Source organism: Diabrotica virgifera, chromosome 1 (genome assembly GCF_917563875.1).
Source record: "Diabrotica virgifera virgifera chromosome 1, PGI_DIABVI_V3a".
In the NCBI taxonomy this organism is placed as follows: domain Eukaryota; kingdom Metazoa; phylum Arthropoda; class Insecta; order Coleoptera; family Chrysomelidae; genus Diabrotica; species Diabrotica virgifera.
Window position 1 is genome coordinate 205,697,223 of NC_065443.1, and position 15,854 is coordinate 205,713,076.

General features: G+C 32.9%; 1 protein-coding gene across 1 annotated transcript in view; it reads left to right on the top strand.

Moving 5' to 3' along the window:
- The window catches only part of LOC126881900 (zinc finger protein 665-like), a 35,809-nt gene extending 25,481 nt beyond the window's left edge, over positions 1 to 10,328 (top strand). Inside the window, exon 2 of the mRNA XM_050646563.1 lies at positions 8,431 to 10,328. Coding sequence (XP_050502520.1) covers positions 8,431 to 9,692 — 1,262 coding nt within the window. The 3' untranslated portion in view covers positions 9,693 to 10,328. The remainder of the gene's footprint in view (positions 1 to 8,430) is intronic.
- The last annotated feature ends 5,526 nt before the right edge of the window (positions 10,329 to 15,854 follow it).

The window sequence follows — 15,854 nt, forward strand, 5'->3', positions numbered from 1 at the left end:
GTTTGTGAGTGGTTTGTTGGTTATGGCGCGCATGAGTTGAATATTTGTTAGTAATGGAATGGTCGGAACTGTCGGAAGGAAATATCTAACTTATTGATGTTTACCGTGGAAAATCATTATTGTGGGATCCTCAATAAAGAACCATTTAATTTAAAGAAACAACTTAAATCCGATCTGAACGGAAATAGAAGCTGAAATAAAAAAATGTACATGCGGACCTTTTTAAAAAATGTTAGTTCATTGTACTAAAAATAACATGTATTAAAAATAAGATTTACTATTTTATTTGGGCATAAGCCACAATTCGAGTTCGAAATCAAGTTTACTTGACCTTTCGACTTTCACTTCGGAAATATTTATCAATATCAAAAAAACATTCATAAGCAGATATACAGGGTGTAACGAAAATACAGGTCATAAATTTAATCACATATTCTGGGACCAAAAATAGTTCGAATGAACCTAACTTACCTTAGTACAAATATGCACATAAAAAAAGTTATAGCCCTTTGAAGTTACAAAATGAAAATCGATTTTTTCCAATATATCGAAAACTATTAAAGATTTTTTATTGAAAATGGACATATGGCATTCTTATAACAGTAGTATCTTAAGAAAAAAATATAGTGAAATTTGGACGCCCTAAAAAAATTTTATCGGGGATTAGTTCCTTTAAACCCCCCCAAACTTTTGTGTACGTTCTAATTAAATTATTATTGTATTACTATTACTTAAACACAATGTTTTTAAAACTTTTTTGGCTCTTAGTACTTTTTCGAAAAGTCAGTTTTTATCGCGATATTTTGAATATTTTTCAAATCCACCACATATTTGTATATGGTTAAGTACGATTATGGAGACTTGGTAATAATATGAAAATTTATGTATGATTTACATTTTTAGGTATATTTTGAATCGTATTAAAAAAGAAGCCATATCTCGATGAAAGTTGCCTTCGCGAAAAAATACAAAGAGGCAAAAAAGTTTTAAAAACATTTTGTTTAACTAATGGTATCGCAGTAATAGTTTAATTGGAGCGTACACAAACATTTGGAGGGTTTAAAGGAACAAAACCCCCATAAAATGTTTATGTAAACATATTAAAAAAGAAGCCGCAACTCGATAAAAACTGCCTTATCGAAAAAATACTAAGAGCCAAAAAAGTTTTAAAAATACTGAATTTAACTAATGGTACCACAATAATAATTTAATTGGAACGTACAGAAAAGTTTGGGGGGCTTTAAGGGAACAAAAACCCCATAAAATTTTTATGGGGAGCACAAATTTCACTGTAATTTTTCTTTGAGATGCTCCTGCCATAAGAATGCCACATATCCATTTTCAATAAAAAATCTCTAATAGTTTTCGATATATTCGAAAAAATCGATTTTCATTTTGTAACTTCAAAGGGCTATAACTTTTTTTATGTGCATATTTGTACTAAGGTAAGTTAGGTTCATTCGAACTATTTTTGGTCCCAGAATATGTGATTTAATTTATGACCTGTATTTTTGTTACACCCTGTATATTATGTGTCACCGGAAAGCGAAATAGGTAACGCACGACTTGGAGAACCTATAGTTTTCTAACTTCGTGTCTGGTGAAGCAACGCAGTTGAAACAAGCGGATATATTATAATTGTGTCACCGGAAAGCGAAAAAGGTAAGGCACAACTTGGAAGACCCGATAGTTTTCTAACTTCGCTTCTGGTGAAGCAACAGAGTTGGAACAAGCAGATATATTATAATTGGGTCACCGGAAAGCCAAAAAGGTAACGCACAACTTGGAAGACCCAATAGTTTTCTAACTTCGCTTCTGGTGAAGCAACGGAGTTGGAACAAGCAGATATATTATAATTGGGTCACCGGAAAACGAAAAAGGTAACGCACAACTTGGAAGAGCCTATAGTTTCCTAACTTCGCTTCTGGTGAAGCAACGGAGTTGGAACAAGTAGATATGTTATAATTGTGTCGTCGGAAAGCGAAAAAGGTAACGCACATCTTGGAAGAGCATATAGTTTCCTAACTTCGCTTCTGGTGAAGCAATTGAGTTGGAACAAGCAAATATATTATAATTGGGTCACCGGAAAGCCAAAAAGATAACGCACAACTTGAAAGACCCAATAGTTTTCTAACTTCGCTTCTGGTGAAGCAACGGAGTTGGAACAAGCAGATATATTGTAATTGGGTCACCGGAAAGCCAAAAAGGTAACGCACAACTTGAAAGGCCCAATAGTTTTCTAACTTCGCTTCTGGTGAAGCAACGGAGTTGGAACAAGTAGATATGTTATAATTGTGTCGTCGGAAAGCGAAAAAGGTAACGCACATCTTGGAAGAGCCTATAGCTTCCTAACTTCGCTTCTGGTGAAGCAACTGAGTTGGAACAAGCAGATATATTATAATTGGGTCACCGGAAAGCGAAAAAGTTAACACAGGGCTTGGAAGAACCTATAGTTCTCTAATTTCGTTTCTAGTGAAGCTACGCAGTTGAAACAAGCAGATACATTACAATTGTGTCACCGGAAAACGAAAAAGGTAACGCATGACTTGGAAGTACCTATAGTTCTCTAATTTTGTTTCTGGTTGTAGGAACAAGCAGATATATTATGGTAGGGGAGCAAAGTATACTAAATGTGCAGTCACTCGAGCGCTTTGGGGACCTATTGGGTTGTGATTATTAGGTCCTAAAACCAAAAAAGTTAAGGAAAATTTTCCATTTTAGTGGGGACTTCCCATTTTTAATTTAATTTTCCATTTCCAACAATCTTTTTTCAGATTATAGCGCCATCTATCCATAATTCAAAAAAATGTTTCGAATAAAAGTTGTTTATTTTTATACAAACAATCCAAATCTGCAATAAGAAACGGGGTCTACCATTTAAGATTTTAAAGTAACCCCCCACCTCACCTCCGTGGGGGGTCGTGTTTGGAACCATTCGATAGATTTTTCAAAAATATTGATAAAGTGTATTTTGCAGTTTTTCGATATGTTTATTTTACGAAAGATCGCGGGATTTGTATTTAAAATTTTAAATTTACCCCCCACCCCTCTCCGTGGGGGGTCAAGTTTGGTATTTTTCGATAGATTCTTGAAAAATATTGAACACGTAGTTTTTAGTTTTTCAATCTGACGTTCATTTCGCGAAATATTCGCTTTTTTTTGTGAAACTTTTTGACTCGCCCATTTCCGTACGCCCCGCTCAAATCGTCATATTTTTGAAATATAGACTCTTTTGCATGTACTTAACTTACCTTATCTTAATCTGACAATTTCGAGTATTTTTAAGGATAGATTTTTTTTCGGGCCCCCCTGAACGAACTCCCCTGTGTTAAGAGCCAATATATGGTGGAGGTACATCTGCAGGGTACCACGTTTCTCCCCATATGATAATCTGACGCGCTCGAGTAACTGCAAAAATCCCCGCTTGGGCTCCCCTACCATTATATTTGTGTTCCCGAAATGTTCCCAAACTGTGGCTTATTCCACATAAAATAGTAAATTGCATAAGATGACACAAGAAAATAGTTTCAGAACAATACCAAAATAAGATGTAGTGGAAGTACAGGACAGAGACATGATTATCTACAAATTTACTAAACGTTCGTAAGTTTCCTCTGGATCGTCAAAATGAAAAATTTTAACGAACAATAACCGCGCCACGAACGCACGGCGCTCACACGGCGCGGAGTTCGCGGCGCGGATATCTGTCTCCGCCTTAAGAGTTTAATGGAACAAACCCACTTAGTAGACCACCGCGACCATGAATAAACTCTTGTAAGAAACTAAGTACGCTGTTGATGCCGATATGGAAGTCAAGCCCAACAAACCATCCAACATCTTACAGGGGGCTGCCAGGCATTTGCTGAAACTGAATACAAGGAACGGCATGACGCAGTCATGCTGATTCATTATCAATACGTCATGCTGATGCATTATCAATACGTCCCTGAGGGTATGCTTGAGGATGGCAACTACAAGCTATACTGGGACCGCATTGTATTTATAGATCAAACAGTGGCACATAATAGACCAGATCTCGTACTAGTTAACAAATTAACAAGCACTGCCACAAACACATTAAATCTAATCTACGTAAAAATGCAAAGGAAAATTTCATATTATTTCAAACCAGCACGTGACTTCGACTGACATCAGCTATAAACGTTTGTGACCAGGACCCTAAATTGCTGTCCCGAGAAGCAAATATTTGTCTAATGTGACACAAACGTCAAATAAATAAATTTTATTTGTTAATGTTAAGAGGCAACAGGTAACAACAAACGCGGTCCAAGATTGCGGCCGTAATTTTAAATATTTTGTCGAGATATTTGGCACACATATTCGTAATATAATAAAGAATGGCGGTACAGAGCCCAATTTGAGAAATATGTTAGTATGTGGAATTTACTCTATAACTAAATAAAATATTGCAAAAAGAGCCCGATAGTTTTTATTATAATAATATAATATGTTATGAACAGTTTAAAGATATGAAAATTGGTGTGGAGAAAGAGGACAAAAATAAAAAGGTGATTGTTCGAAAATTATGATCCTATTGTTTATATCTTTGCCGTAAATGCCGGTCAAATTTGACCGGTTGTATCTCAGGAACCACTCATCACAACTAAACGTTTTTCTTTTAAAAGAAGCGTCCTATCGCTTTTTTTTTAGTACCGTTTTCATGATTTAATTTAATTTAATATTTCCCGAGATATTCTATTTGTTGATAAGCCAAAAAATTGTTTAAATTTTAAAATATTCCCGAGGCCGCTTAAATAGTCCAATTTCAATTCTGTAAAGTACATTAGATAGGTACAGTGTCTTTATACAAAAATCATAGTTATTCTTATGTATCATAATTATTGTAGTTATTATACGACCGTAAATTTTTAATTAACAATTCAATTGTTGCTAAACTGTTTATTCAATTTCCATCGGCTTCTGGAGTTATAATCTATACGAAAAGAGCTTTTGTATTACCAAATTATTTAATTATTGACAAACAATTACTTATCTAAAATTTTAGATGAAAATTAAAGATTTTTTTGAAAAAACCCGCATTTTCCGGGGAAAATTTTCGTCGAAGTAAATCGTGAAAACCACGTCTCTATGCAGAATTTAATTACGGTGAATTTTTATTTGGGTGTTGTTGGTGTAAGGTTAAAATCTTTAGAGTTATAGAGCAAAAATTAGAGCAAAAAAAGTAGCACACTATCTGCGGACTTTGCAAACCTATATTATTAATATATAGAATCGTAAGATTCGATTCCAGCAATAAAATTGCGGGTAAATAACTTTTCCTTGTATTTTGCTAATTAGCCCAGAGTATTAAGCTGTCTACCGAATGATATGTTGTAATATGTATATTATATTTATGTAGGGTTATATTATACAGCGTGTATACTTAAGTTGGACGTAGGACACATATTATTCCACTGCAACCCGACTACACACTGGAGTAGGGTTGAAGTCATGTGCGACTGCATTCAATCAGTTGCAATACGGATTCGGATGAAGAGAGTCTACTCATTTTGTTATTATGTGAATATTTCATACTTTGTATCCTCAGCTCAGAGAAGATGATGAAGTTTTTCAATTACCTTAAGATGTCCGTTTAGAATGATAATTTCATATAGATTCATGTGATTTCATTTCATTTATAAACAAATTATCATTAAAATCAGCTATACCGTGCGTCCATAAAGTAACGCATAAATTCATTATTTCATAAACCGGCGACTTTAAAGAAAAATCCTGAAATAGGTCGATTTTTATTTTTAATTTCCGATTTTTTGGCATATAATAATATATCATACTAGTGACGTCATCCATTTGAGCGTGATGACGTAATCAATGATTTTTTTAAATGAGAATAGGGGTCATGTGATAGCTAATTTGAAAGGGTATTCAATTCTCTATTCCCTAATATAAACATTAACATAATTATTTATACAAGGTGTTCAAAAAACATTTTTTTAATTAAAATAATTGAGACAAAAAGAAGAATAATATGTAATTTATCTAATTCAAAATACGTTTTAATGTTTTCAGAAAACAGGAAAAAAATGTTTATTTGACGAATAAATATTGTTTTTCGCTTAAATTCAATGTTGAAGCTGCCACCCACCTGCCTCTTGCCAGTTTGAACATTTCGTTTAAGCGAAAATCAATATTTATTTGTCAAATATTTTTTTTGTTTTCTGACAGTAGTAAATCGCATTTTGAATTAAATAAATTACATACATTCTTCTTTTTGTCTCAATTATTTTAATTTAAAAAATGTTTTTTTGAACACCCTGTATAAATAATTATGTTAATGTTTACATTAGTGAATAGTGAATTTAATACCCTTTCAAATGAGCTATCACATGACTTCTATTCTTATTCAAAAAAATCATCGGTTACGTCATCACGCCTAGATGGATGACGTTACTAGTATGATATATATGCCAAAAAATCGGAAATTAAAAATAAAAATCGACCTGTTTCAGGATTGTTCGTTAAAGTCGCCGGTTTACGAAATAATGAATTTATGCGTTACTTTATGGACGCACTGTATTTTGCATTTTCTTGAAAGAAGCACAATAATATACTGTATCGTGGTACAACGATGAATGATCTAATCGGAATGCTCGAGAGAAAAGACTCGGTTTGCAATCCACCAACACACTGCACCATGCGGTTCGTGTGCGACGTGTCCAACCACATTTTGTTGCGGACAGCACGGCGAAACTCGACCTCAAGCCAACTGCATTTTTGCAGCTGAACCGCATGTGCGGTCCGTGTATTGTGAAATGATAATTTTGTATTGCAACTGCAGATCGTCCAACGGCGACCGCATGATGCTCCTTACAGTGATCGCACTTTGCAGTCCGTATAATATGGAGACCCTAGTCTAATAAACACACATTGCACTGAATTTTTTTCTCACTTTGATTTTTGCAAAAAAAATTATTGAACAACTCTCAATTCAACGCTCAATATCAAACTGATCAAACACTTTAGAAAATGCAATAGCGGCAGGTAATATTTTAAAGATAGTCACTCGCATATATCTAAATAGATAGCGGTGTGTATGAAAGAATATTGGTAAAACTCATTAAAACTTTAAAATGCGGCACGGAGTACCGCATTGTGGACACCGGAGGGTTAATGAGCTTCGTTTTTAATTAGGTTTATTTTTTTGCATTTACATATATATTGCATTGCTTTATAGCCCGATCAAAGAACAATCTAACCCCAAAAAAATAAAGGAAGGATGAAAATTTGGTAATAGGTAGTTGAAATGGTCTATTATTATATAAGAAAAAGTGTAAAATTCTACATCCCCCTATTTTATAAAATTGAAGGGGATTACCCCCTTCTCGGGGGGTGAAAGAATATACATTCAAAATATGTCCGGGATTAGTTAAAATGACTAATTCTAAGCAACTTTTGCTCTATAGAGATTTTTCACTAAGTCAAGACTTTTCGAGTTATTTGCGAGTGAATATATTTTTAACAAAAAAAAAACATGTTTTTGGACGATTTTTCGCAAATAACTCGTAAAGTATTTTATCGAAAAAATATAGCTTATAAAAAAGTGAACAAAATGGTGTATACATGAAGTGTGTATATCCAGTAGAAGCAGAACTATAGCTAATAAAAAGTAGGTCCTTATTCGTCAAATTCCAAATCGAATATTTCAACGTGAAATAACCAAAAAACGGAGCACTTTTCGGGGAAAACTTATTTCAACTTTTTTAAAGTGTTTAAAAAAAGTTTATTTAAAAAAAAACATTAAAAGTAAGTGAGTTTTTTAAAACACTTTAAAAAAGTTGTAATGAGTTTTCCCCGAAAAGTACTCCGTTTTTTTGGTTGTTTCACGTTGAAATTTTTGATTTGGAATTTGACGAAGAAGAACCTACTTTTCATTAGCTACAACTCTGCTTCTACTGGGTCTACATACTTCATGCGTACACTATTTTTTCACTTTTTTATATAAGATCTATTTTTACTAAAAATATTGTTTTCGATAAAATACTTACTTTTCGAATTATTTGCGAAAAACCGTCCAAAAACATGTTTTTTTTTTGTTAAAAATGAACATATATTCACTAGGAAATAACTGGAGAAGTATTGACTTAGTGAAAAAACTTAATAGAACAAAAGTTGCTCAGAATTAATCATTTTATCCAATTCCGGACTTATTTTGAATATGTTTCACCCCCGAGAAGGATGTATTCCCCTCCACTTTTGTAAAATGGAAGGGATCTAGAAATGTAAACTTTTTCTTATATAGTAATAGACAATTTCAATTACCTACCTATTCCCAAATTTTCATCCTTCCTTTATTTTTTTTGAGGTTTTCGTAAAGTTTTGTGTTCTTTGATCCGGCTGTTATTTTCCTTTACACTCAAATATTTATATTATAGTCAATTTGTATTGTAGGTTATCTCCAAGAGGAACATAAAATGGAAATTATGGAAACACTAATTGAACATTCATCTGACAAAGGAAATTATACAAGTCAACAGAATGAAGGAAAAACAAATCAAAATATGAAAGGTCTTACTGGACAAAGACCTCACAAGTGTGAAATTTGTTTTAAGCAATATAGGAGAGCAGGTCATTTGAAAGAACATTTGAAAGTACACAATGGAGAAAAATCTTACAAGTGTGAAATTTGTTTTAAGCAATTTGGTCAAGCAGGTGGTTTGAAACAACATTTGAGAGTGCACACTGGGGAAAAACCTTACAAGTGTGAGATTTGTTTTAAGCGATTTAGTCAGTCAAGTGATTTGAAAAGACATTTGAGAGTGCACACTGGGGAAAAACCTTACAGGTGTGAGATTTGTTTTAAGCGATTTAGTAAATCGTGTCATTTAAAAAGACATTTGGGAGTGCACACTGGTGAACAAACTACTGGAGAAAAATCTTACAAGTGTGAGATTTGTTTTAAGCGATTTAGTCAAGCATGTCATTTGAAACAACATTTGAGAGTGCACACTGGGGAAAAACCTTACAAGTGTGAGATTTGCTTTAAGCAATTTAGCCAAGCAAGTAATTTGAAGGCACATTTGAGAGTCCATACTGGAGAATCATCTGCTGGAGAAAAATCTTACAAGTGTGAGATTTGTTATAAGCAATATACCCAAGCAAGTAATTTGAAAATTCATTTAAGAGTGCACACTGAAGGAAATCCGTACCAGTGTCAGATTTGTTTTTTGCAATGTAGTAAAGCAAGTCATTTGAAATTACATTTGAGAGTGCACACTGGAGAAAAACCTTACAAGTGTGAGATTTGTTTTAAGCAATATAGTAGAGCAAGTTATTTCAAAACACATTTGAGAGTCCATACTGGAGAAAAATCTACTGGAGAAAAATCTTGCAAGTGTGAGATTTGTTTTAAACAATTTGGAACAATAGGAAATTTGAAAATACATTTGAGAGTACACACTGGAGAAAAGCCTTACAAGTGTGAAATTTGTTTTAAGCAATTTAGTCAAAAAACTATTTTGAAAAGACATTTGAGAGTGCACACTGGAGAAAAACCTTACAAGTGTGAAATTTGTTTAAAGTCATTTACTCATGCAAACAGCTTAAAAGAACACTTAAGCATGCACACTGGAGAAAAACCTAAGTGTGAAATTTGTTTTAAGGAATTTTCTCGTAATTTTACTTTGAAAAAGCATTTGAAAGTACACACATGAAATAATATTGTAAGCCTGAAGTTTGTTGAAGAGGTTCAGTGGCGTATCGATTTATCAGCGGGTTCTGGTTCCATTTGGGATGCGGGCCCACCCGCCCAATTAAAACACATATTGTATATCAAAAGTTTTTAATAAACATGAAATATAAATCGTCATATATTGTGTCATATATTTATAAAAACTCAAGCTAATTTTAAACAGAAAATTAATATTAATCCTATCGTTTTTCATACTGACACGACGGATCACTTTACTCCAGCAGTTTTTATAAATAATCAAACTAAAAAATTTTCTACATCTAAATCTCCAGTCATCATTAAGGGGCTATCCTAGTGTAAAAGTACGAAATTAATGTACTCTTTTTGGGAATTTCTAAAATAAAAAGTACTGTACTAATTATTTTGAAAATATTCATGAGCATTTATTATAAAAAGAAGTACATTTAAAACAATTTTCATAAGAAAATATTGAAAATTAAACGATTTATGCGCCATCTACTAACACAGTGAAAATGAAAACATGGCTCCACTGCTGCAGTGATTGGGACTAATAGACATCCTGAAACATAAAATTTCAAAGTGATTATTGAAATATATCGTTTTTCATACTGACACGACGGATCACTTTACTCCAGCAGTTTTTATAAATACTCAAACTAAAATTTTTTCTACATCTAAATCTCCAGTCATCATTAAAAACCTTAATATCGGAAAACTACAACTGATTTTAAAAAATGAATATTGGAATGATATTTATATGAACAATAGTATATTGTACAACAAGTGAGAAAAAATACATATTTCTCACGAGCGCAGAAGTTTGTTGGCACGACCAGAGGCATGAGGCGAGGGCCGCAAATCAAGCGAGGGAGAAATATGTCATTTTCTCATGTGTACTTTTTCTATGGATGCGGTTTTGTCAAGAGTTCAAACTTCAAAATTAAATAAATTATGTGCTTTTAGGTATATAATATGCACAAATTGAAATAAAATACATATACATGTAGGTATTTAATATTATTAAAATTTATATACCTTCTCTTTTAAAATTCCAATTAACAGTTATTTTTGAATAGTTTTGAAAGGTAATTCCTGGTAAGTTTTGCTTTAACACATTTATTTGACAACATTAATTGTGTTTGTATTGTGCATGTTACCATGGAAACGGCGATCGTAGTATGGAAGACCGTAGGAGAACCCGTGAGAAAAAATATTTCTCCCTGCGTGAGGAATTGTTCGTTTTGAATGTATGTAAGTAGTGAGAGAAGTTGCATATTGTATAGCATCCATAGAAAAAAGAGATTCTTAAATTGTATATGATGCATTTAAAAATAAGTTAAAAAATTATTACATACCAACCTCTAGGGAGATACAATGCTTAAATAAAGAAATATCTAAAATAAAAATTTGGATGACGGTGGGGTTGATATCTTTAATCAAACGAGGAGATCTATTATCTACTTCTTCTATTTGTCTTCCATTTATTTTAATTTTAGTTTCTTGGCTGTTCTTTGAAGTATCGTTTTTTCTGTATTGATCTTAAGGCCCATCACGTTAAAGCATTTTGCAAGCTAACCGATTTTCTTCTGCATGTGGTTGCTAAGTTAGGTCAGGAGACAAACATGTCGTCTCTGAAGTTCAAGTCCTCCTTCCACCTAATACCTGTTTTTACCGCTCACTTTCTTCGTGATCCAATCTGTTATGATTAGGAATAGTGTCGGGGACAGTACGCATCTCTGTTTAAGGCCCGGCGCAAATTGAACCTAAGCCAGACACAACCTGCGTCGGCGAACTGCGTAGACAGTATTGCGCATCCTACTATCAGTTCATGCGTTCGCAGGTCTAACTTGGGAACATTTGTAATCGGCGTACAGTTTTCTTGGGCCTTGGGACGCGTGACTCACCGCCAGATGTTTATTTTAACGTGTTTTTGTTTGCGAGATGAAAGTATCTGAAATGAATACGGATTGTACCTAAGTACAATTTATTAGGATAAATAAAAATATTAGCATAGTCAACACCCCGAGTGAAAACTGCGTTGTCTTTGTCATTAAATTCTGATAACTTTTGGTACCTAGGCTAAATAAGCGGCGATACGAAATTAATAATCAAAGTTATGCCTTTACAAAATCACATTATTAGAAAAATAAGGTGAAAAATGATTCATGTTACTTAAAACCGTGATCGATAGAATTATCGTATTACCCTCAAATTCAACTTGTCGGCATATTACATTTTTGTTTATGCTTGAAAATTAAAAACGAAATATGCAGATAGTGTTATTTTTTATGTTTGATCAGTTGCGGAGGGATTATGAATTATGACCTGCAGTAATTGTAAATGATTGCGATCCTGCAGTAATTGTAAATGATTGTGATCGGAGCAGTAAATTGAGGAATATGAGTTATGACCGGAATGCAATTACAAGTATTATTATAATTATAAATAAGTATAATAATCATTATAATTGCATTTATTACAACGCAAGAGACCCTAAAGAGGTCCGGATTAAACCCCGGTTAACTAACCGGCTGTTAACGGAGACATAAAGTACCGGGCCTCAGTGTAAAATATCTTTTTATGCATCCGCTTATGATCAAATTCGATGTTTTCGAAAGTCATACCTCTACGACTACTAGGGACGTGTAAGATATTTTTAAAACGTTACTAGTTACAAGTACGGAAATAACGATTTTAAGTTGCCTACTCAATTCAGTACAAGGATCGGATACATCAGTATTTTGTAATCAGTATTTGTACTCAGTACCACTTGTTTAATATTTAATATTCCGATAACTAATCGAATAAAGGATTACAGATTACGGTAAATATTTATTAAACATATATGATTACAAACTTTTGTACATGTTTTATTTTAGACCGTGACAAGTGCTCTGATCTGATTGACGTTGACAATGTGACAAATACACTGACACCTAAAGGTGTGTTCACACTATACACTAAACACCTTCCCCTTAAAGATCAAGTTTCACTGGGGGTTTAATAGATCGTCCAAAACGAGATCTTTGATAACCTGAAGTACCTGGGTCAGAGATTACTTGTTCATTTTTATTAACATCTATTGTCCTAAATAATAGATTGATATCATCTACAATATCATTATTACTTATAGGAATCTGAATATTCAAATATGTTTTTTGTTCAGGTATATACTGGTCGGGAAACAATTCGGGTTCCAACATAGCATCATAATTTGATTTTGTTAAAGATGGTTTTAATTGACTGCTGTTGCGCCTAATAACTTTATTATTACTTTCCTTACGTATCCAGTATGCTCTTGGTTCTCGAGCTTTCTCTAGAACAACTGCCTTATACCATATTTTATCTCTATTACTTTGAACTACTACTTTATCTCCCTTTTTATATTCTATTAAGGATTTAGGACTCGTTTTATCATAATGTATTTTCATCTTTTGTTTTTGTTCATTTAGATAATTGACAATATGCATTTGAATTTCTGGTTCTAATTTATTTTGGGTCACTGGAATTTGTGTTCGAAGTGTTCTACTTTGTAAAATTTGAGCTGGGGAGGCTTTTAAACTAATGATAGGGGTATTATTATATTCCAAGAGCAAGTCTCTAAAATCACTTTTTTCTGCTAAACTTTTCCGTAAAATTTGTTTTCCTAAGCTAACAGCCTTTTCAGACAAACCATTGCTCTGATGATGGTATGGTGTACAAGTAGAGACTGTGATATCCTTGTTCTTGTAATATTCCCTGCACTTTAATGATACAAAGGGTAAATTATCTGCGATTAAGTGCTGAGGGTAACCAAATTTTGTAAACGCATTCTGCATCGCATCTATAACAGATTCTGAAGTTTTATTTTGTAAAGGACATATTTCAATCCAATGAGAGAAATGATCTATTAAGATTAGATATGCCTTTGCTCCAAATTCCAGTATGTCTGCTCCTATTTTATTAAAACGTAGTTTTGGGACTGAGTGGGGTAATAGGGGTTCCCTACGATTACTTGGCATGTACTTTTCACAAGTTCGACATTGTTTGATAAATAATGTAATGTCAGATGACATATTTGGCCAAAAAAATAACTGCCTAGCTTTATGTATAGTTTTATTAATGCCTAAATGCCCTTTATGTATTAAATTTAAAATAAAAGACTTTAAACTATTTGGTACCACTATCTTGTCACCCATAAAAATCAGACCTGCTTCAACATATAAATCATTTTTCAGGACATAGTAAGGCTTGCACAATGGTGAAATACTATTTATTCTTGGCCAACCATTATAATAAAAATCTGAAATTTTCTTTAATATTTTATCATTGGCAGTTTCCCTTCTAAAATTTAATTTTTTCTCATCAGACATAGGCAAATGTATTGATACAGTGTGTACCATTTCTAACATCTCAAGATCAAGTGTCTTGACTTTAAGACTAGCTCTGGATAACATGTCTGCAAAATGGACATATTTCCCAGGGACATAATATACATTTAAATTATACTTTAATAATTTTAATCTTAAACGTTGTAAACGTACAGACCCTATCTTACAAATCGGTTTTTTCATTATCGAAATTATAGGCTTGTGGTCTGTCTGTATATCTACTGTTGCACGATAAATAAAATCATGAAATTTTTGTGTGCTAAAATATATTGAAAGCAGCTCCTTTTCAGTTTGACTATAGTTAATTTCATGGTCGTTCATTGTACGAGAAGCGCATGCTACTAATTTAAGAGTATTTTCATGCTCCTGAAACATACAACACCCCAAACCATTTTTAGAGGCATCACACTGAATAACAATTTTTTTATTTACGTCAAAAGAAACTAGAGCTGGTGCCTCATTAATAATTTTTTTTAAATTTTCAAAAACTTGTTGGTGTTTTGGCAACCACTGCCATTCAATATTAGACTTTAATAATTCACATAAAGGACTCATGTATTCAGACATATTTGGGACATATCGTCTCACATAATTAAAAGAACCAATGATTCTTTGAAGTTCTGTTTTATTTGTAGGCGATTCTAATTTATTTAGGGACTCAATACGATCTGGATTTATTTGCATACCATTTTTTGAAAATATTTGACCCATAAATTTAACCTTTAATTGACAAAATTGAAATTTCTCTTTGTTAAATTTTGCGTTTACTTGTCTGGCCCTCGCTAGTACTTGTTTGACTGCCTTGTCATGCTCCAATTGAGTGGCTCCAGAAACGATCATATCATCATGACAAATTGTAACATTTTCAAGATCACCAAAATGTTTTTCAACTTCTTCTTCAAACAAGTCTTGTGAGTCTGAAAGTCCATAAGGTAACACCTTGTACCTATATACTCCAAAGGGGGTAGCGAAGCAACATTTCCAGGATGATTCTTCATCAAGCTGTAAATGATGATAACCTTCCGATAAGTCAAAGACTGTAAATATACTTTTACCACTTAATTTTAAACTTATTTCTTCAATACTTAAATTTGTACGGGGTTTTCTAATTATACTTTTATTTAAGTCTAATGGGTCTAAACATAACCTAATTTTTCCATTAGATTTCTCAACTAAGACTATTCTATTTATACTCGCTCTATAGTCAATTTGTTCAATTTTTTCTATGGCATTTCTTTTAACTAATCTGTTTAACTCGCTTTTAAAAGCATCACGTATGGCTAAAGGTATTTTAGTTGGGGGATGACTAACCGGTTCAAAATTTTTGTTAGTGGTTATATGGCATGTACCAGGGAAAACATCTGAACCTGAAAAAATATCCATATTTTTCTCTATAAAAGTTTGTTTGGTTATGTCTGATTGGAATTTATCAGTAGAAACAATATTAATTCTTTTTATTAAATTTAAATGCAAACAAGCTTGACCACCTATTAGAACCTGATTTGCCCCTTCCACGATCACAAAATCCTCAAAAATTTCCTTATTTTTAAATTTACAGTTTAAATTTACTATACCTATCGGTTTGGCAACAGTACCTTCAAAAGCTTTTAAAATGTACTCTGTTGGCCTGACTCTAAATTGTTTGTTGACATATTTAAATATTTTTAAAGGAATTATATTTACGTCAGCACCCGTATCCAATTTAGTTTTTATTTTTCTCCCTTCAATCTCTAAAAACTCTTCCCAGATACTTCCTCTGCTAGAATTACAAGCTACAACGTTATTACTTAAGT